Below are 22,022 nucleotides of genomic sequence, written 5' to 3'. Positions count from 1 at the left end.
TTTCAGATTCCATAATCAGTTCTATCAATTATTTGTTGTAACGCTTTTTGATAGGAAGGGCACTCTCTGTCACCTACTTTGTGATCGAAAGCTTTTTTATCATTGCGGCAATTTAAACATGAGGGCTTTTTGTCTCTATTAGGGCACTCTTTAACATCATGTCCTGTAGTGGAACAGTGAGCACAGGTGTTTTGTGCTTGAGTGCAATGCTTACTGATATGTCCAATTTTTTGGCACTTGAAGCAACGAGAGACGGCAACATAGTCTCCAACTCGGCACACCCTCCAATCAATACCAATCCGCGATTTGTTAATAAATTCTTTTCTTAATTCACCAGTGCACTCCACTACCCAGTGCACGGTGTTTTTGTTTTTCGGTCCTATTTTAAAAATCGGCCTAAAGTTTTTCAAGAAATTTTCCCTACTCAGTGACGATGACTCGAGATTTCTCTCATACACATCGTTTGCCAATTCAGCAGCAGTTATATCTGCAGCGACGTGATACAGAATTATTCTTGGCAATTTGGATTGTGGCTCGCTTACCTTTATGTTTGGATGTTGCAGGACCTTATCACCCAAAACATTTTCCTTATTGGCCCTTGGGTGAAGCACCAACAGCACACCCCCACCACGGACATCAACAGCTTTTTTAATGTTCAAATTTTGTTCACGGGTGATGTTCTTCTTTATTGTTTCTCGAATTTTTCCGCTTTGTTCCTTTTCCGTTCCATTTATTTTTGCTGGCTTCAGGATGATCACATTCTCCTTGGGCGACAGCTTCTTGGTCCGGGGCGGAGACTCCCTGGCTGCAGCAGTGGAGGCGGCACTCGATAATGTAGAAGGTGCGGTCCTCTTCTTTGGCAGTTGCACGGCCTCAGCAAATGAGATCGGCTTGTTGTGGCTTTTTGCAACTTCACTTGCTAGTTTATTCACACTCTGCTCCAGAGTGTGAATTTTTCCAAACATTTCCGCGTTGTTATCTTGTATATGTTGCTTAACGTCTATTCTTTCGATACTTATGTTAAGTTCATTGCACACATTTAAAAACGAATCATAGTCCTCTCTGGATACTTTCTTTTTCAAGATAATTTCACTCCCCCATTTCAGAAATTTCTCTTGTATATTTTTAAGAGAACGTACCTCGAAACGTATTCCGCTATCGTTTTTACTTTTCGGTGGCAATTCGGGAGGCATATTCATTTCATCCTTTTCCTCCTCTTCCTCGTATTCTAGCTGCGCGGATGGTGGTAGTTTTGTTGGCGTATTTATTGGCGAATGGATCATCTTAAGGCTGATAGATCCAAAACACCATAATTTATTGATAGTTTGATAATGTTTTTTTAAAGAAACAGAACCTAATTTTTAAAGAGAGCAATGTTCAAACGAAAAATTTGGTGACACACTTTTCACTCAGAAAAAAAACGTTGAGTAGTTTTCACTGTGAAAAACTGCTGAGTAGACTGCTGGTTGTTGGTGTTGACACAACTTGTTCCACTTTCACTACTAATACTACTCTACACTAATTATTCGCTACGATCTGCACTCTACGGAGGTCTGATTACGACTGAAATTATTTAATTTATTATATTTATTTATTTATTATCATATATTTATCATCATATTTATTAATTATTTAATTATAAATTTAGTTAATTAACTAAATAATTAACAACAGTATTCACATTTTTATTATGAAATATTGAAAAAGATTATTTCTTGCTTAATAAAATACCGGGTGATTACAAATGAAATAGACAACTTCAATAGCCTGTACAAAATTAAACTGGTGTATTTCAACATAGTAAGTGATATAGGTTTGTAGGGAATTTCTTAAAGTTTATGTTGGTAGAACTGTTGCTGGCTATTGTTGGCTGCTCCGTGTTACAACAGCCAGTTTAGTTTAGCAATATGGCCGCTACTCAAGTGGAGAAAGCTTATTGTGTTCTTGAATTAGCCAAAACAAACTCTGTTACTGTTGTGCAGCGTCATTTCAGAACAAAATACGGTAAACCACCACCAACAAGGCAATCAATTTATGACTGGTATGAACGTTTTGAAAGCAGTGGATGTGTGTGTAAGAAGAAGAGTACTGGAAGACCTTCTATTACAGAAGAAAAAATTGATAGTGTTTGTGATGTTTTTGTACGAAGTCCAGGAAAATCGACTAGATCAGCGAGTTTAGAATTGCTAATTCCTCAACCTACTGTGTGGAAAATTCTGCGGAAACGTTTGAAAATGACACCTTATAAATTGCAGTTAGTACAAAGTTTAAATGACAATGATAAAGTTGTACGTAAACATTTTTGTCAAGAGGTGCAACATTGTCTTGAAAATGACGACACATTGTTTAATCGCCTAATTTTCAGTGATGAATGCACTTTTCACATTAGTGGAAAAGTTAACAGACATAATGTACGAGTATGGGAAACAGAAAACCCAAGAGAGACTGTACAGCATATACGCGATTCTCCTAAAGTGAACGTGTTTTGCGCTTTATCTTGTGAAAAGGTTTACGGGCCTTTCTTCTTCCAAGAACCATCAGTAACCAGAAGAATTTATCTGGACATGTTAACCGAATGGTTAATGCCTCAACTCCATGAAGATAGTTGTAACTTCATTTTTGTACAAGATGGAGCTCCGCCTCACTGGTACTCAGACGTCAGAGGGTATCTGGATGAACATCTTCCTAGACGATGGATCGACCGTGCAAGTGAGGAAAACGTTTTGTCTCAGCCGTGACCACCTCGTAGTCCGGACCTAACGCCCTGCGACTTTTTCTTGTGGGGCTATGTAAAAGATAGAGTTTTCGTACCATCGCTTCCTGTTGATATCGATGATCTTAAACAACGAATCACAAATGCTCTTGCTACAGTTAACCGTGAGATGCTTAGTCGTGTGTGGTCAGAATTGACTACCGTGTTGATATCTGTCGTGTTGCAAATGGTGCACACATTGAACATCTGTAAATTTTCAATAAAAACTTCAAGAATTCTTCTATGTAATCATGTAAGTAATGATCTAAACTTTCAAATAATAAATTCTCTACAAGCTATTTAAACTGTCTATTTCATTTGTAATCACCCGGTATAATTGATTATTTTGAACGAGAATGAACAGTTGATACTACATCAATAAACCTGTATCAGCTACCGTCTATAGTAGGCATTGACAAGACAGAGGATCGGCAACGTTTTCTCCTATCTTTCTTCACTGACATTGTATCGTGGACCTCAATATAGCTGTTTACCCTGTGGTCAATATTTGCAGTTGCAGAAGTCTTCGGGGTGGTTTATAGTATTTTACTTTTGATTTTCAATAATGATGATCTATTTTTAATTATGTTCTTTGAAGAATCTTAATCCTAAAAATTCTTGCCTATTGAGGCTCAGTACAAAGAATCATTATTATTGTTTGTACTAAACGAAAAGTCATACAAATATGTTTTATTGTACTTTTATGTATGATTTTAATAATATTCTAATAATACTTTCCATAATACCATTTCATTCATGAAGAAAGTGATTAATATTGCTGGGAGTAAATTATTGTAGTGTTTTGAATGACGTTTGGTTATTTAATACTTGACAATGGTTATATGATGAGTAAGTGTATATTCACAATTTTAATTTGATACTTAATTATGTTAGTCCTGCTTTAATGGTACACTAATATGATGATTTATGCATGTTCAGAATGATGGATGAACATGCATAAATGAGAACTGGGATACAAAACAAGAAATCAAATCACGAATTGCCAAAGCCACAGCCGCCTTTAACAAAATGAGTAAACTCTTCAGAAGCCATGATCTTACTCTTGAAACAAAGGTGAGACTTCTGAGATGTTAAATCTTTTCTGTTTTCTTGTATGGAGCAGAATCTTGGACACTCAATGAAAACATATCCAAGAGAATAGAAGCCTTTGAAATGCGACTACATCGAAGAATGCTAAGGATATCATGGACTGAACATGTCACTAATCAAAAGGTACTTAGAAGAATGAATAAACAAAGGGAAATTATGAACACTATCAAGACCCGGAAACTGCAATATCTGGGCCACATCATGAGGAACGACTCCAGGTACTTTTTACTACAGACAATCATCCAAGGAAAAATTGATGGAAAAAAAGGTCCTGGAAGGAGAAGACTATCCTGGCTGCATAACCTTAGAAAATGGACGGGAAAAACATCAGCTGAACTCTTCCGCATGGCTGTGGACAAAATTAGGTTTGCCATGCTGGTTGCCAACATCCGAAACTGATAGGAACTACAATAAGAAGAAGAAGAATATGATGATACTCGGATTCTCCCTCATTCTCCAATGAATGATAATATCTAATCTGATTAGAAGCACCTTTTTTAATCTCTAATTTATTAGAGAATTTCTAAAAGAAACTATCTAAAATTATGATTTTGTCCTCATCAATTCATTGTGAAATTCAAAGTGTTGTGATGAGTTATAGGACAATGTAAAGTACAATATATATGTTTTTCATAAATATTTAGTATATTACAGTATATATTCTTCGTGGAATATTACTCAATCTTTCTCTATCCAATTCTACTGTCTCGTGGTCTTATAATTATGAGATTATAACTTTTATTCGATCATAGAATTTAAGAGTAGCCTACTAATATGATGATACCCGGATTCTCCCTCATTCTTCAATGAATGACAACTTCAAATCTGATTAGTAGTATTCATTCATTCATTTATTTATTTTTCATTCACAATCACAAATCATAATTAAAATATGTTTAAATTATATTAAATAGTATTGAATGGATATGGTCTCAATGCTTTGAACTATTGATTTTTTTCTCAAATTAGACGATATTTATAATGACTGCGTCGATAATGAAGAGGTTTACTAACATGATGATACTCGGATTTCCCCTCATTCTTCAATGAATGATAACTTTAAATCTGATTAGTAGTACTGGTTTCACTTGCCTCACTATTATCATAGAGAAACAATGGCATAAGTAGATATCCCATGGCATAGGGCGTTTATGTCGCAACTTTTACTGTTATCTCAAGCCGATAGCCCACGTAGTTCTTTCCTGTGAAGCTTTATGACGCTGGTAGTCTCTCTCATATTTTTTAATAATAATAATTTTATTTGTAAACGAGCACAAGCACATACAAATGGAGTTGCTGATAAGAGTCCATGAATAACAATACGAATATTAAACTATAAAAACATAATGACAAGAAGCAATAAATTTACATAAAAAAGGTAAGAAGTTCAAATCTATATAAACAAGTTTTCAAGCACCATTGAAAGTTAGTTTGTTCCAGAAACAGTGATTATTGACTAGAAAACTTAAACCTATCATTTACACACAATGATAATATAAATTGTAACTTTTTTAATTATATTAGTACAATAATAATTCGGCTATCAATGACTATCACTTTCCAAAAACAACTCAAGCAACATAACTTTAAACAATGATATATACTTTGTCAAAAGTAATTTGATATAGGCGACCGCGGCCAGCAACCCCGGCCCGGAAACACCGGAGCATCCCTATCCTACTATATATATATATACATTCAAGCAGATGATAAATTACTATCTATAGCCTTATATCTTTCTTCGATAGCCTCAATACAGAACATGTAGACGTTTTTTATTTTTTCGCTATTTAGGTTAGATAATAAAACTAACACTTGATCTGAAGGACTAACAATATTTTTTATGTGTTTCATCAGATACTTGATTCTCAAATTATGATATCTTCTACAATTGATGAAAAAATGCTCCAATGTCTCCAAGCCGGAGCCACACGCCAAGCACCCATTCTCCGGATTGAGATTAGTCTTTCTACAATTATTAAAGAACAAATGCACACCAGTTATCGTTGGTATGCGCAACTGCGTAACACATCTCACTCTATTTATTGGCATTGGGACAGTCAATTGCTCCGCTATTATGAAATTTGGATTCAGTTTTGAATATCGTTGACAAGTAGGAGAACCCAGTGCGTTCTGCCTATCCACCTCTCTCAACAGCCATGAGTATTTTTATTCAATATATCAGCATAAGAGTTGCTTAAATCCACCTCATCAAACCCCATCGAACTCATCTGAAAACCCTGGTCTTTCCACTCCAATATCCCTCAGCTGTTTCCTAATACAGTGCACCCAATTCTCTCTCATATTCTCAATTCTCTCTCAATAGTCTCTCATATTGTGCCGTTCATACACTCTTACCCGGTCAAAACAGTAAAAATCAACAAAAATCGACAGTAATCGGCTTGAGATAACAGTAAAAGTTGCGACATAAACGCCCTATACCATGTCTATATCTATATCTATATCTACTTACACTATTGTTTCTCTATGCTATTATCAAGCTAGTTCACTTCACAGAAACTTCATTTTGGCTGTAAACATGCTTTCATACATTTGATTGCAACCACCACTGTTTTATTGAAATTTTCAAAATTCAAGCCTAGTTTCAGAAGTATTATCGTAAAAAGGAAATTCGTATGGTTTTTGTTGGTGGGGAGTCCCTTGCGGGAAGGTCCCACCGCCTGAATATATAATTTAAGCCGTCAATGGGCCTTACGACTGTCATATTTCAGCCGGGACCGACAGTTTAACGTGCCCATCCGATAACACGGGAGTGATCTGGTTAAAAAACTTTTGGTATTGAGAGGGTTTGAACCCGGGATCTCTATGCTGCTACGCAAGCACTAGACCACGGATCACTCCTAGTATTATCGTTATCAAGATCGTAAAAATGACGTACTGAATCTCCATTTCCTGCTGAACAAATTTAAATTAAATTTGAACAAACAGAAATAATTAATCTTCAATATTGAATTTGCGACGTTGCCCTGTTTTGCAGCACATGCGCAACCGCGAGAACGGTGCCGGCTGGCGTGAGATCCTACAGTCGGCGTTGACCGAGCTGACCGCCTTGCTGCAGGAGGAAGGCCTAGTGTCGGCCTACGAGGTTCACAGCAGCGGCCTCGTGCAGGCCTTGCTGTGTCTGCTGGCCACGTCGCCCTGGGACCACGGCAGCACGCCCTACAAAACCAACAAACTGCAGAAGCAGCGTGTGGCGCTGTTCAAGCACTGCTTCAACCGGGAGAAGAGCGGTGTCAATACGGCTGTTATCCTTGTCCATAAACTGGTGTCCGTGTTGGAGTCGATTGAGAAGCTGCCCGTCTATCTGTACGATTCGCCAGGGTCTTGTTATGGTCTACAGGTAAATTATTATACTATAGTAGCCCAAGCGAAAATGGGTCTCTCAAGGCCACTGCAATGTTGCCGCTGGTGACCACCCCTCACTTGACCAGTCTATATACATTGACTATATTTCTACACCCTGAAGATCACTCTTTCCTTCTCATACCTTACCTCTTCCTCTTTTCCGTACTACCTGTCACAAATTCTTTTGAGCACGTCAGGTTCAAAAGTTCTATTGTGTCATTCTATGAAGTTAGAACAATAACATCCCCCGTTACCTCCTCCCCTCCTCCGCTATCTTCTTCAACATCATGAAATTGAGGAAATAATACTGTTATGTATAATGTATAACTCTTTCTTGAGTCATGACATCAAGAAATCCAATTTTATAATCATGGTTAGATTTTTCTTTATAAATGAACTATTTATAAACTGAGCTATCACCTCATAAAGGTTACTTGAAGACTTTTATATAATCAATTGGAAGTGGAGTGATGTAATTTTATTTATTTTATTCAATATTCTTGTAGTGTCCACTTTTACTCCGCATTTTTCAATTTGCATGAATTTTCATTTGATCAATTCTCATTCAAATACCAGTACAGCTGTTGAAAGTTATATATATATTACATATAATATATAATCATTATGTACGATACATTAAAATACATTTGTAAAACTGTGAACTATATTGTCCTCGTCATAGTCAACAATCCAGAGAAGACAAACAATACTCCCCACAAGAACAATGCTTCACTCTCACACCCTCTCTCACACACACACATTCCCTTTCTCTCTTACTAGCCACCCTTAGTACAAAGTGGCAACAGTGTTGGTAGAGACGGGTGGTGGTGTCAAGAGAAAGCTTTGACCTTGAGAGACCCATTTTCGCTTGGGCAACTATAACACCATATTGTGTAAGATTACCATTTCGACTTGATTCGCTAAGATAAATCTACAAAAATTTGGTCTCGTTAGAGAGTTCAGATCTTAAAGTTTTCTTCCCGACATTTTCATTCGCCATCATGCATTTGGAACAATAAGGGCCGTTTGCACAGTATCAATCAATCAATCAATCAATTTTTATTCTAATCAACACAATACACTATACATAAAAGAAATAAAAACACAAAAAAATCACAATCAAAAATAAATTTCCAATGAAATACAAAAACAGGCTTCATGGCGGGGTGTGCTGAAAAGAAAGAAAGGAGGAAAAATACCTAGCCAACTATGGTTTCCCATGTAATAGGTAGGTAGAGGGTATAAAGGTAAGGAATGAAGAAAAAGGGAAGTATTGGAGAAGATAGTAGGATAAAAGAGAAAAAAATGTGCAAAAATTATAAGCGAGTCCACTTTTAACAAATGTATCTAAAAGAAATGGCCTTGCAAATAGTAGTTTGAGCAGGAATCTCGATATTTCATACGTCGATATGATAGAAAAAGTTACTGTATGTCCAGGTTTTTATTTCTAGTTTAGTTTCTCCACTAGTCTTAGAGTCTATGAGGAATTTTTTTGTATTTTGTTTTTGGCAAATAAAATTCATTCATTCATTTCATTTCATAATTGGTCCGGAATTAGTGCCTGGTAATCCCGTCCTGTCCCCAAACCTATGGATTGGGGTACAGTTAAGATTTAATTCACGAAAACGTCGACAGCCCCAAAAGTAAGTCTTTAATTTGCACTAACCTTGGAACTGGCGAGGAAGTGGACTGTATCTCGTGTGTAGAAGTTACTGCTGACGATATCCTGTCTTTATGCGTAGGCCTATATGATATTGCACATATATCACGAAACGATACGAGGTAATTGCGTTCAGCTCGAACGCCACGGAAACAGGAGAAACGAAACGAAAACGATGTTGACTTCTCGACCACAATTCTTGAAGTGATGGGTGGGAAGATAAACGGGAAGGATCAAGGAGGGGTGAGGGAGAGAGGTTATCTTGCCTCTTTGGGAGAGGGGGAAGGGGAGGAAAGCACAAACCAAATCAACCCACAATCAAGGCTGCCGATCCTCCGTGAATCCACCAGTGCCTATATAGATCAACTGTTTCAATTGAATTTAAAGTGCGAGGAAAAAGGGATTTATATTTTATCAAGCATTCAATTACGGTTTTAATATATAATTGTCGTATTGTCATTACCTTGAAGTCACTAAAAACCATTTCGGTTGGGTACAATCAAGGTCTGTTTAGAATAATTTTAATTATTAGTTTTTGGGCCACGAATAATTCCTCAATATGACAGTTGAAACATCCCCCAAACAGCTATGTCATACTGCAGAATTGATTTAACTAGCGCCTAGTATAGATTGCTAAACTCTAAGTTACAAGCGTGCATTTGGCGTTGAGAGTTTTTTTTTGAAATCCCTTGTTTATTTGAACCGTCCACGAACCCTAAAAGAAACCAATATCAGGGAAGAAATCTGCCAACATAACGCCTGCAATGCTGGCAGGAGTTGACAAACGACAAAAGTCGGTTTACTGTGTTATTTACAATCAGTTTGGCCTGATTTGAGAAGATGAATTCTTATAGAAGATTGAACTGATTTGGTCTAGAATTATCTTGACTTGTTATAGTCCTGAGGGAAAATATTTTTTACACTATAATGTGTTATTTCTGTAGTGAGGTCCACGTTATGACAGTGTTTGATTAGCAATGGTATTGCTATCCTTGTCTATCATTCAACAAAGCGGATAGTGCTATCTCTTTCTCGCTTTGCTTTGTTACCAGATCGTCTTTTAACAATTTAGAATTAATAATTAATTAACAAAATATTTCATCTTTATTATAAAAATGCATTATTAAATTATTGAAAAATATAATCTCTTGCTTAATAAAATATAATTGATTATTTTGAACGAGAATGGATAGGTAATATTACAACAATAAACCTGTATCAGCTACCGTCTATAGAAGGCATTGAAAAGACAGAGGATCGGCAACGTTTTTCTCCTATCTTTCTCCACTGCCATTATAACGTGGACCTCACTATATAATATGAAATATTATTTAACTTATTTATTTATTATTACTACCATTCAAATAAAATGTTTAATCATCTTTTATGTTTATGTTAAATTAAATGAATTCTTTTGGTACTCGTTGCTAGCACACAAACTTAGGTTTTGCTGGTCAAAAATTTTATTTTTATTCTGTATAAGTATGAAGTATTTGTTTTATTCATTACTGTTATCTTTATAATTGGCAAATAAATGATTTTTATTGATTTTTTGAAAACCTAATTCAAGTACTTCAGTATTTGTATTTTATATTTTTCATCATTTTTGTACTTACAGTATTGTGGAATAAAGAATATTCTTGATTGTTTACTGTTCAGATTCTAACCCGACGTCTGAGGTTCAGACTGGAGAAGGCATCCGGCGAGAGTTCGCTGATCGACCGTTCAGGTCGCAGCCTGAAGATGGAGCCACTGGCGACGGTGACGCAGTTGGAACGCTATCTGCTGAAGATGGTCGCCAAGCAGTGGTACGACTATGAACGCGCCACGTTCTCGTTCGTCAGACGCCTCAAGGAGGCCGGTGTCAAGGTCACGTTCCGTCATCAGCACGACTTTGACGAGAACGGCGTCATACATTGGATCGGCACTAACGGAAAGTGAGTCAAACTGATTCAAATAAATAAAATTTTATTTCCAAGAAACAATCAATCAATCTCTTTATTCAAGACATACAATGTATATATATTGTACATGAATGCGTCATCTTATTAAACTAGTAGTTCTGTGAACAGTAGACCACACGCAGTATTCTCATCCACAAGTACCTGATTGAAACTATAGACCTTATGGAAATACAGCAATAGACTGGCTTTTCCACACATCTGTGTAATCACTTGTCAGCTGATTTATGATGAATAATTCTATAGTCTGATTTTTACTCTAATATTGGCGTATGAAGGAGGCTCCTTTTTCCTTTTATATTATCCTTGAAATGCAAAATTTCAAAAAACCTTGTATATACGTCGACGCGCAACTAAAAGAGGAACATACCTGTGAAATTTCATGAAAATCTATTACCGCGTTTCGCTGTAAATGCGCAACATATAAACATATAAACATTTAAACATTAAGAGAAATGCCAAACCGTCGACTTGAATCTTAGACCTCACTTCGTTCGGTCAACAATACTTCTAATTCTTGAACATAAAACGATAGAAAGAAACACAACAAAAAAAAGAAATAATAATCAACAAGGTAGTAGGTACTGTATCTCTAATTTCCCCGGTAAAATTCTTCAAAACTATAAGTTTCTAATTCTATTAGGTACTTTTTCAACTCGATTTTGAATCTTGCCCTATCCGTCCCGCTTCTGATGCTACTCGGGAGATACCTCATGAATTTCATTCCCATATATGCTGGACTTTGTTGAAACGTTTCTCTTCTATGTTCCATTATAATGAAATTCATTTCTATATCTTGTATGGTAATCGTGAACATTTGATTGCCTATTGGAAGCAAACAAGTCATGAGCAACGTCAAGTACAGTCTGGGTCTTGTAGCTTTGGCTATCGGTGGAGGGTCACTAGACTACAATACTACCCGTTCAAAAGTATCGAACATTTTTGGAAATGTATCTTTCCAAATGCAACAGATGCTCTTTTGTATCTTCTCAAAAGCACCGTGTTGCATCCGAAAAGATACACATACTTACACAAGTAGTTTTTTGGAGTTACGTCCTTTTAGCACAATTGCAGAATAAACAATCTAGTATACATTTTCTCTGTCACAAGTCACAACACAGCCTACCAGCTGACATTCGTTCAACATGCTCTTTCCATTGTTGGTGATACGTTGCAACTCCCTCATTCATGAAGAATCTCTGTGTGTAGGGAGCTTCCTCCATCTAGGGATTTAGGGTCTCTGAAGCTTGATGTTTTTGCAAAACTCGTGAATATCACCCCGCGAACCATACCTTGCCTCTATATGCCGTTCAAATTACGGAGTCAAAGCTAAGGGACGCGTACTGTATCAATATTCTATCCAACTCTATTATTATTTCATTGTTTGTCTACTAATGTTTATTCATTGATAATCCCCCCATGAAACCTCCAATTAATACTATTCTTCATTACTATTATTCATACTATTATTACTCTTATTATTAATTTTTTCTCTTTTTCCTACTTCATTTTTCAATACTTCCCTTTTCTTCTCCTCTTCACCCTTCATTCCTTACTTTTATACCCTCTACCTGCCTATTACATGGGAAACCATAGTTGGCTACGTATTTTTCCTTCTTTTCAGCACACCCCGCCATGAAGCCTGTTTTTGTTTTTATTAGAAATTCATTTTTGATTGCGATTTTTTGTGTTTTGATTTATTTATATTGTATTGTGTTGATTTGAATAAAGTTATTAAATGATTGATGATTGCGTTTTTTTGTGTTTTGATTTGTATATTGTATTGTGTTGATTTGAATAAAGTTATTGAATGATTGATTGAATACTACTTTTTCCCTCGTTGGAATGGGTTTATTGTTATTTCATCATCATCATCATCATCATCATAATTTCTTTATTCATAAATTTGTACAGTGTATACAATGAATAGTGTCATAAATATATATCTTTGATTAGATACAATTAAAAATAAAATGCATAACAAATAAAACATCTACAGAATACAACAATACAAACATACAATACAATTCAACTCATAGGAGCTGATCTCATTCATTCAAATATTCATTTATATTATAAAGAGCTCTCCCAGTTAAATATCTCTTTAATTCCAATTTGAATTTATTGGGATTCAGCTCTTGTTGGATTCGCGTCGGAAGCTTGTTATAGAACTTGGCTCCTATGTATGTGGGCTTCTTCTTGTAGAACTCAAGTCTATTTAATTGTTTGTCAACTAATGTTTATACATTGATAATCCTCCTTTGAAACATCTATTAAATACTACTTGTTCATTTGACAGAACCTCGTTGGAGTGGGTGAACCCGGGCCAGTACGGCCTGGTGGTGGTGACGTCATCGGACGGCCGCAACCTGCCCTACGGCCGCCTGGAGGACATTCTGAGCCGCGACTCTTCGGCACTCAACTGCCACACCAACGACGACAAGCGCGCCTGGTTCAACGTCGACCTCGGCCTCTGGCTCATCCCGACCGCCTACACTATGCGGCATGCGCGCGGCTACGGGCGGTCGGCGCTGCGTAACTGGATGTTCCAGGTATTTACAATATCATCTACATTCTCATTCATTTACCATGAAAGTAGAATTTGAATTGAAGAACTTACAAGACAACCTTTTTTTTCAAATCAAATAAAATTTATTCATCAAAAACAATTACATTACAATTCAGAATACTATAACAGTTGAAACAATGAATTTTTTTGCATTGAATAATTTCTTAATAGGCAAAGATAATTCAATGAATAAATACACCCCACTATAAATTATATGTGTTGGTGTATAAGAGCCTGTTCACATGACAGAGATTTACGTTCGGTTGTCGCGCGGTTGACAAACCGAGCGATTGCCAGGTATAGGGAAACACATGGTGCCGTACACATGCATCGCTCGGTTTTAGAAGTCGCCGGCGAATCGCGGCGGTTGTAGTCTCAGACTACAACCACTCGGTTGTCGGGCCGCTCGATATACTAGAGCAGGCATGAGAGCGTACACATGTTTTCAGTCAACCGAGCGGTTTCGATCGGAGAAGTAATATATGTTTAAGAGTAATGTAGTGATTAAGTACATAGATTAAGATATTAAGATTAAGTACCTAGTAATTATTTATCATAACCGAGCGCAAACCGCTCATGAATCGCTGTCATGTGTACGAGGCTGGCAAACCGAGCGATTTGCCAATCGAGCGACAACCGAGCGTGAATCGCTGTCATGTGAACAAGCTCTAAGTTATTAGTTGCTTGTTGCGTGTTATAATTATCATTTACAAACTTCATTCACTGATATGGGAAGTTTTTCATATTAAAATTAGTAAAATATATAATACAAACAAATTATGAAATCAGTAGATAAATATAAATTTTCTATTAAGGATAATAATAAGAAAGTTAATTTTTAGAAAAATGAAAACCTAGTAAAGGGAAAGAATGAAGAATAAATAGTTCCAATATTTACAGTCTAACTAAATGTTCACAATTTTCTACTCCAATATCAATTAACCAGGAAAATAAACTTTTCTTGAACCTGTGTCTATTGAATTCTTCCTTAATGTAACTTTGTATTGAATTGTAAATTTTTGGTCCCAAATATATGCAGTCTCTTTGCCCAAATGTAGTGTTCATCCTTGGTACTATTAAATTCGTGTTTCTCTGCCTTGTTTGATGGTTATGATCTGCCAGTCTTATGTGTTCGTTGTTTCTCCTTATTCGCGTGATGATAGCCTGGATGTAGAGTTGTCTTACACTCAGTACTTTACTGTCCTTGACAAGAATGTTCGTGGGAAATTGATTTTCCTTGAAGCCTATTATTTTTAGTATTCGTTTTTGAAGTTTATAGAGAAGTTCAACATGTATAAAACTCGTAACTCCCCAGATAACTCTCACTAAAGAAAAATAAACCGTTTTTAATTTCTCATAGTTGAACCTACTTTGGACTAGTCTATGTGTTATCTAAATTTGGAAAAGGAATAGCACAAGGTTACCTTTTTTCCTCTCCCTATCATTTTGATAATGTAATTATTGTATAAATTAATGACTAAAGAATAAAAAATCGAAAAGAAATAGCACGCATGCGTAAGAAAGGAGCAAAGGAGCACGCTTTTTTCAATTCCTCTTCAAGGAAAAGAAAAATGGAGATTATTCTAAGCAACTAAACTAAATTAGGCTGAACAGTTGAATAAGTTAGAAAAGACAGAACTACATGAAGCTAGGACGAATAATTTTGAAGATTTATAAAAAAGATTCATAAACTGATACACTACATAATGGAGATTGATAATGTATATGAATCTAAAGGAAATAATAATCTAAATAAAGTAAATAATCTATAATCTAAAGGATTGAATTAAAAATAAATATATTGGACGAAATAAATATTTATCGCTATTATAAGTCTTTACAATGAATTCATATCCAACATAGTAATTAATTACTGTAATTTACTAGCATGATGATACGAACTCTATCTCATTCATCATCCTTGTTGTGATTTTACCATAGAGAAACAATAGCGTAAGTAGATATCCCATGGTATAGGGCGTTTATGTCGCAACTTTTACTGTTATCTCAAGCCGATTACTGTCGATTATTGTCGATTTTTACTGTTTGGACCGGGTAAGACTGTATGAACGGCACAATATGAGAGACTACCAGCATCATAAAGCTTCACAGGAAAGAACTACGTGGACTATCAGCTTGAGATAACAGTAAAAGTTGCGACATAAACACCCTATACCATGGGATATCTACTTATGCTATTGTTTCTCTATGATTTTACTATTACAATTTTGTTGTGTGTGATGTTGTGGTACTTTTCCATAATAAAAACAATATTTTCAACTGATTTATAATATGTGATCGATCATATTTTTTCTCTCTCTCTTCAAATTGATGGAAATAACTGTATGGACTACTAATATGATGATTCTCGGATTCTCCCTCATTCTTCAATGAATGACAACAAGTAATCTGATTAGTAGTAATTCTTAATTCAATCATCATTGCTCCAATCTTCAGTTACAAGTATTAAACTAGGTTCACACTTTCATTTTTCATTCAACATGTTGTACTTTAACTGTCTACTACAGTAATATGAAGATACTACAACTCTTTAGCTCTTGAAACTGATTTTCCTGATTCAGAATGTTATTTGCTAATACAGAGTGGCCCAGAATATCGGGAACTTTTAAAAACGCCATAAAATATTAGTGGGAAGGGCAGAAATGACTTTTGTCAAACTAATGTAAAGTTCAAGACTTGCCATTTAAGAATATTATTAATAGCATCTATCACTTTTTGACAATTACTTCATTATTAAATGGCTTCCTCCTGAACGAATACATTGTTCAAATCTGTGCTGACGAATCGCTGCAATATTTCATCTGGTATATCGCGGATTTCAATTTGAATTTGTTTTAAAATTTTTAAATAATTCAAAATTATTGATCAAATTGTAAGCGAAATCCACACTGAGCGGCAGTTAATGGCAACTGTGCGAGTGAGTATTGTTTGGTAACCATGTAATCTCACGCTTAGGTTGCGTTTCCTGGTCACATGGCGGATCTGTCCACCTGCGATTTTTTGTTAGTGAAGCTATCTCAAAACCAAGTTTTTACAACTTGACCAATAACTGTGGTTAAATTATAACAGACAATTCAGAATGAAATTAACAATATGCCAGCTGAAATGTTGCATCAATCGTTCAGGAATCTCAAATACACATTTATTTATTTAGCGTATGGCAGTATACACAACACATTTATGATCACAAAATTCGAAAAAAAAAAGAAAACAATAGTAAATTCATATATAAATCGAATGAAAATATCTTAGTCACTTTTGACCTGGAAATTAGAGGCATGCTTCCAGGGTATTTAAGTAGGCTATTGATGCTGGTTTAGCCACCAGGAAATCTTCATGTGCACCTGTGTATGCTGATCTGGGACATTCCTCCACTATGTGTCTCACAGTCTGGACTGCTCCACACTCACAGAAAGGGGAGTCAGCCTTCCCCCACTTATGCATCAGATAGGCACATCTACCATGATGAGTTCGTACCCTATTCAATGCCGACCATGTTTTACGAGGCAAATCGAAGCCTGGTGGCCTTTTGGTTACAAATGGGATGTCAATGTTCTGCTTTGCTGACCACGCTTGTTGCCAGGCCTCAGTTATACGGAAACCTGAATCTAAGGCTGTAATTGCCGTCCTAACCGGTGGCTTACGAGATTGCAGACGTCTCTGATTGGCATCTTGTATATCCTCATGTATTGGCAGGCTTCGATTTTCCTGTATCTTCTTGTACTCTCTAGTAAGGGCATTCATGCGTCGAAGATTTGGGGGTGGGATGTGACTCAACACCGGGAGCCATTCCACAGGGGTAGATTTAGAACACCACCTATCATTCTCATTGAGTTATTTGGCTGAACATCAACCCTATGAACATGAGAGCTATTCATCCAGACTGGAGCACAGTACTCAGCAGCTGAAAAGACAAGGCTTAGGGCTGTAGAGCGTAATGTAGATGCTGAAGCTCCCCATGATGTTCCGCAAAGTTTTTGCATAATATTGTTTCGGGTTTTTAGTTTTTCTGCTGTCTTTGTTAGGTGCTCTTTGAATGAAAGTGTCCTATCAAGTATCACGCCCAAATATTTTGGAGCCTTATTGTGTTTAAGGCTTCTATTCTCGAATTGAATTCTTAGCTCTCTGTTAGCTTCTCTATTGTTCAGGTGGAAGCATGCAACTTCTGTTTTACTGGCATTTGGTTGGAGACGCCATCTTCGAAAGTACCTACCCATCTCTCTCAAGTCATCTGTAAGAATTTCCTCTGACTCTTCAAATGATTTACACTGTGTCGATAATACCCAGTCATCAGCATAGCCATGTTTTCTAGTCAAGGTTTCTGGCATGTCAGCAATATACAGACTGAACAAGAGAGGGGCAAGAACTGAGCCCTGAGGCAGACCATTCTTAAGTTTCCTTTGTGAGCTTATATCAGATCCAATGATGACTTTGAAAGTTCTATCACTCAGCATATTATTCACAAGACGAGCTGTTATTTTACACTTGATCACTTTTAGGAGCTTATAGATCATACCTTCTCTCCAAACAGTGTCATAAGCTGCTGATAGATCGATAAAGGCAGCAGATGTTTTCATTTCTTCTGGAAACCAGCTTCAATGCATGTTGTAAGTGATAGAACTTGATCAACACAGCTCCTGTTTGGTCTGAACCCAGCCTGCTCAACAGGTATGATTTCAAATATTTTCTGGCATACTCTATTATAGATTAGCCTCTCCAGTAGTTTATACACCACCGACAGTAATGCAATTGGTCTATAGTTTTTTGCTGAGTTTGCTGGTTTTCCTGGTTTCAAAATTGCTATAATCTTGACTGCCTCAGCTCTTTGGGTACATTGCCAGTTTGCATAACATCAGTGAAGAATTTAGCCAGCCATACCTTTGCATATTTTCCACATTTAACTAGAAATTCTGGGTTTACACTATCAAATCCTGGTGCTTTTCCAGAAGCTACATGCTTGAGAGCTGATGCGATTTCTTCTGGGGTGAAGGTAGACTGAATTCACTCTCTGTTGCCTGTCTCTTAAGTTGGCTCAGCTCATGTTTTATTTTGGTCGAGTGTTCTCTGTCCACTTGTGCTCGATGTTTCCACTATGTGAGATGCTATTGAGTTTGCAGAGACACCTGCTTTTTGTCTTTCCATGGGTGCTCCACTGCCCAATTTCCTTAGAAGAGCCCATGCTTGTCGACTTGAGGTTTGGAAGTTCATGTTCTCAACCACATTCATCCTTTCTGTTTTCTTGCCTCATCAAGACTATGAAGGAGTTCATCTGCCACCTCTTGCTCACCCGTCTCCAAGAAGGTTTGATAAAGTTCATCACTATTCTGGGACCAGCCTGGAATATAATCTCTGCGATATCCTCTTGGGATGCACTTTTAGCTGTACTAATGACTGCCCCACAAATCGTTTATAATTTTTACTTAGAGGAGGTATCCAACCCAGGCATTTATCAAGTTCTTTTGAGTACCTTTCCCAGTCAGCTTTTGGAAGTTCCATCTTGGATGTGTGTGGAAGTCACAAGTGGTACCTGGTGACCTATTTCTATGAGAACTGGACGATGCTGACTGTTTGGAAAGTCAAGAGAACTCGTCTGGTGATTGGAAGTGGTTGGCCCTTGTTATCATGAGGAAAAGCATAGATCTGGATTGTATTCCTGCCTCCAAGCTGCAGATTTAAATGTGAACCGGTCTTTTGCATCAAACACAAGATTGAGATTTCCACTTTCAGCCCATTCCACCACAGCTTCACCATTTGCATTGCAGTCCCTATACTTCCACTGTTCATGATGACTATTGAAATCCCCTAAATAACTGCAGGGTGAGGCTGAATTGGGATCACTGCAGTTGGCCATGGGGTGTTAGGTGGTTTGTAGATGTTAGTCACTGTGATATTTCCTATCTTGACTACAACAGCATTGATGTCATTGTCTGTTGAGGTGGAGATTAGGGTGGCATTGTCTATATTGCATCTCACATAGGTTGCAACTCCATATACATTATGGTATGTAGCACCAAGTAGGTCATAGCCAGGTATAGTACCTCTTCCTTTCAGCTGATCTTCAGAGCTACAGTGTGTTTCTTGAATGGCAACCAGGTCAATGTTGTCTTGTCTCAAACGCTTTGAAAGATATTGACTTTTAGAATAACTTATACTCTCTACATTCAAATGGCAAATCCGGACTGAAGGCCCAAGATTTCTTGTCTGGTATTCCTTAAAAGAACTTTTGAGTTTGAAATTGGTATGTGATTTCAAATTTATAGTGTTGTGTTGTGTTTGGTCAGGAGAACTAAAGTTTGTCTTTAAATACAGATTGTCATAAATACAAAATCTAGTCAAACATAAATTTACACAGAAGTTGTCAAGTAAGTTGACAGAGCGAATAAATATAGAAAATACAACAAATACAATCCATTTGGGCAGACACTATAAACTAAAATGTATTTTTCCAAAATGTATTGGTCCAAATTTCTAATTTGAGGTTTGAAGTCGTTCCGCTTCTTATAAAATGCATAATCTTATAATTTTATTCAATACTGAACTCTCATATTTATCACATTTTAATGTCATTTCTTGCTTCTATTTTTTTCTCTGCATATTTTGTATTGTATTTTTTGCTAACGACGTGGCTAAGTGGTAGAGTGGACATTACTGTCCAAACTTCGCCACGTTAACAAATAAAGAAGTAATTCTTTTCTCTATTCTATTCTATAATAATCCAATCTCCAAAATCGTATCTTTATGCTATCTTTCACTAAGCTATCACGTACTAAAATAACAATTTACTTTACTCAACAATTGAACGTACTATTTGAATTTCAGGCTTCCAAAGACGGCTCCAACTGGGTCACCCTGTACACGCACGTGGACGACACATCTCTGAATGAGCCGGGCAGTACGGCCACCTGGACCCTGGACCCGGTCCCCGCCGAGGAGACGCAGGGCTACCGACACATTCGCATCCAGCAGACCGGCAAGAACGCATCCGGCCAGACGCACTATCTGTCGCTGTCCGGTCTCGAGCTCTACGGAACCGTCACCGGTGTCTGTGAGGATCTGGGTGAGCTCTTTGGTGGTATTGCTCTCGAATACTATTTAGTCCAGGCAATGAATGAAGTTTGGAAGACAAGTTTTTTAGCCCGCAGTTCTGTTTGGAGTAGTAAGGGGGTAAACATATCAAAAGTTCAGGGCAGGTTCCGTTGCACTCTTATGTAGAGGCTATCAAATCAAATCAAATCATTTATTTGCCATACAATAAATACATATTCAAAACATAATAAAAGAAAATACATAACTTTATAATCAAAAGTATAAAATAATTAAAATAAAAATTAAGCATAAATAATACCAAATCATAATTAGATTCTCAATGGTAATCCGGCATCACCAGCAAAAGGAATCAAGCCTTGCCCGCTGGTGAGAGTTGATACAATAATAGAGAAAAAAAATAATCCACGCTCTAAAATATGCTTTAAAAATTAGATTATGCCTTCAATTGAAAAGAAAATAGTTTTCTCTTATCCAATTTATCAACATTGAGAAGGCTTCTACTGATCACGACATGTATTCGTAAGCTCAATCATATCAACCCAACTGGAGGGGAAGGATGAGCTTCTCAGACCACTGCTCAAAGAAGGACTGCCATTCAGGCAAAACTTCTTGGGAGAGGTGAGGCTTTTGACCCTGCAAAGTTTCGGAGGGGCAAAAAGAAAAACCCAAGAGACCAGTGATGGGTGAAACTCCAGGCACAAATATAGGTCGAGGCTGAGTCGAGGGTGACCAGGTGCCCTAGAGGCAACTTTGCCGCCCTTCCTCAGCGGAAGGACCTACAAAAAAGGCCAGGAGTGGAACTCACGTAGGTCACGAGGACCAATCAGTCTGAAGAGACTGCCAAGCATATCACACTGGATTGCGACAAGCTACCAGGTGATGAATGGGATGTTAGCATAGGGAAAAACTCCTGGTTCTTGTAAAGGACACAGGCATTGGTTTGCCTAACTAACATACTACTTGGGAACACAATAAGCTTCGGTTGACGTGTGGGATTCTTTGAACCTTTGGATCCTTGAATCCGTCCCTTGAAAATTTATTTATTTATTTATGAAAAGCATGGAAGCATACAGGATTTCTCCCAAAAATTGCTTCCATAACAACACAATTACAATAGTTCATTATACATAGTAAGAGTACAGAAAAGAAGATTATTGAAAAATTACAATGAAAGAGAGGAAAATAATAGAAAAAAAGAAATGAACAAAAAAAAACCGAATCAGTACTAATCATACCCTTGAGGACTAGTACAAAAGTCGATTAAAAAAAAAACATACAACATCAACTCAACAGACAAGAGACACATTAAAACACTCGACAGTCACACTCGCAGAAGTCGCCTACAATCCCTACGGAAGCGACTGTAACCGAATGACAGGTCAAGATGATCCGAGAAGCAATTGAAAATGAATGATGATCTATATATGGAGAGGTCTGATGATTCAAAGTGTTGCAATAAGGTAAAAATAATCTAAAACTGGAACGGCGAGGCACTGCAGAAATGTACACATTCAACTGGGAAAGCAAAAACATTGA

At 36.9% G+C, this 22,022-nt stretch overlaps 1 protein-coding gene across 1 annotated transcript in view; it reads left to right on the top strand.

Moving 5' to 3' along the window:
- The window catches only part of LOC111059631 (E3 ubiquitin-protein ligase HECTD1-like), a 160,680-nt gene that overhangs the window by 65,841 nt on the left and 72,817 nt on the right, over positions 1-22,022 (top strand). The window contains 5 exon segments of the mRNA XM_039429229.1: positions 3,952-3,970; positions 6,861-7,223; positions 10,548-10,825; positions 13,149-13,401; positions 20,259-20,496. Coding sequence (XP_039285163.1) covers positions 3,952-3,970; positions 6,861-7,223; positions 10,548-10,825; positions 13,149-13,401; positions 20,259-20,496 — 1,151 coding nt within the window.

Source organism: Nilaparvata lugens, chromosome 5, assembly GCF_014356525.2.
Source record: "Nilaparvata lugens isolate BPH chromosome 5, ASM1435652v1, whole genome shotgun sequence".
NCBI lineage: Eukaryota > Metazoa > Arthropoda > Insecta > Hemiptera > Delphacidae > Nilaparvata > Nilaparvata lugens.
The sequence above is the reverse complement of the archived record's forward strand: the minus strand, read 5'-3'. Positions and strand labels throughout refer to the sequence as shown.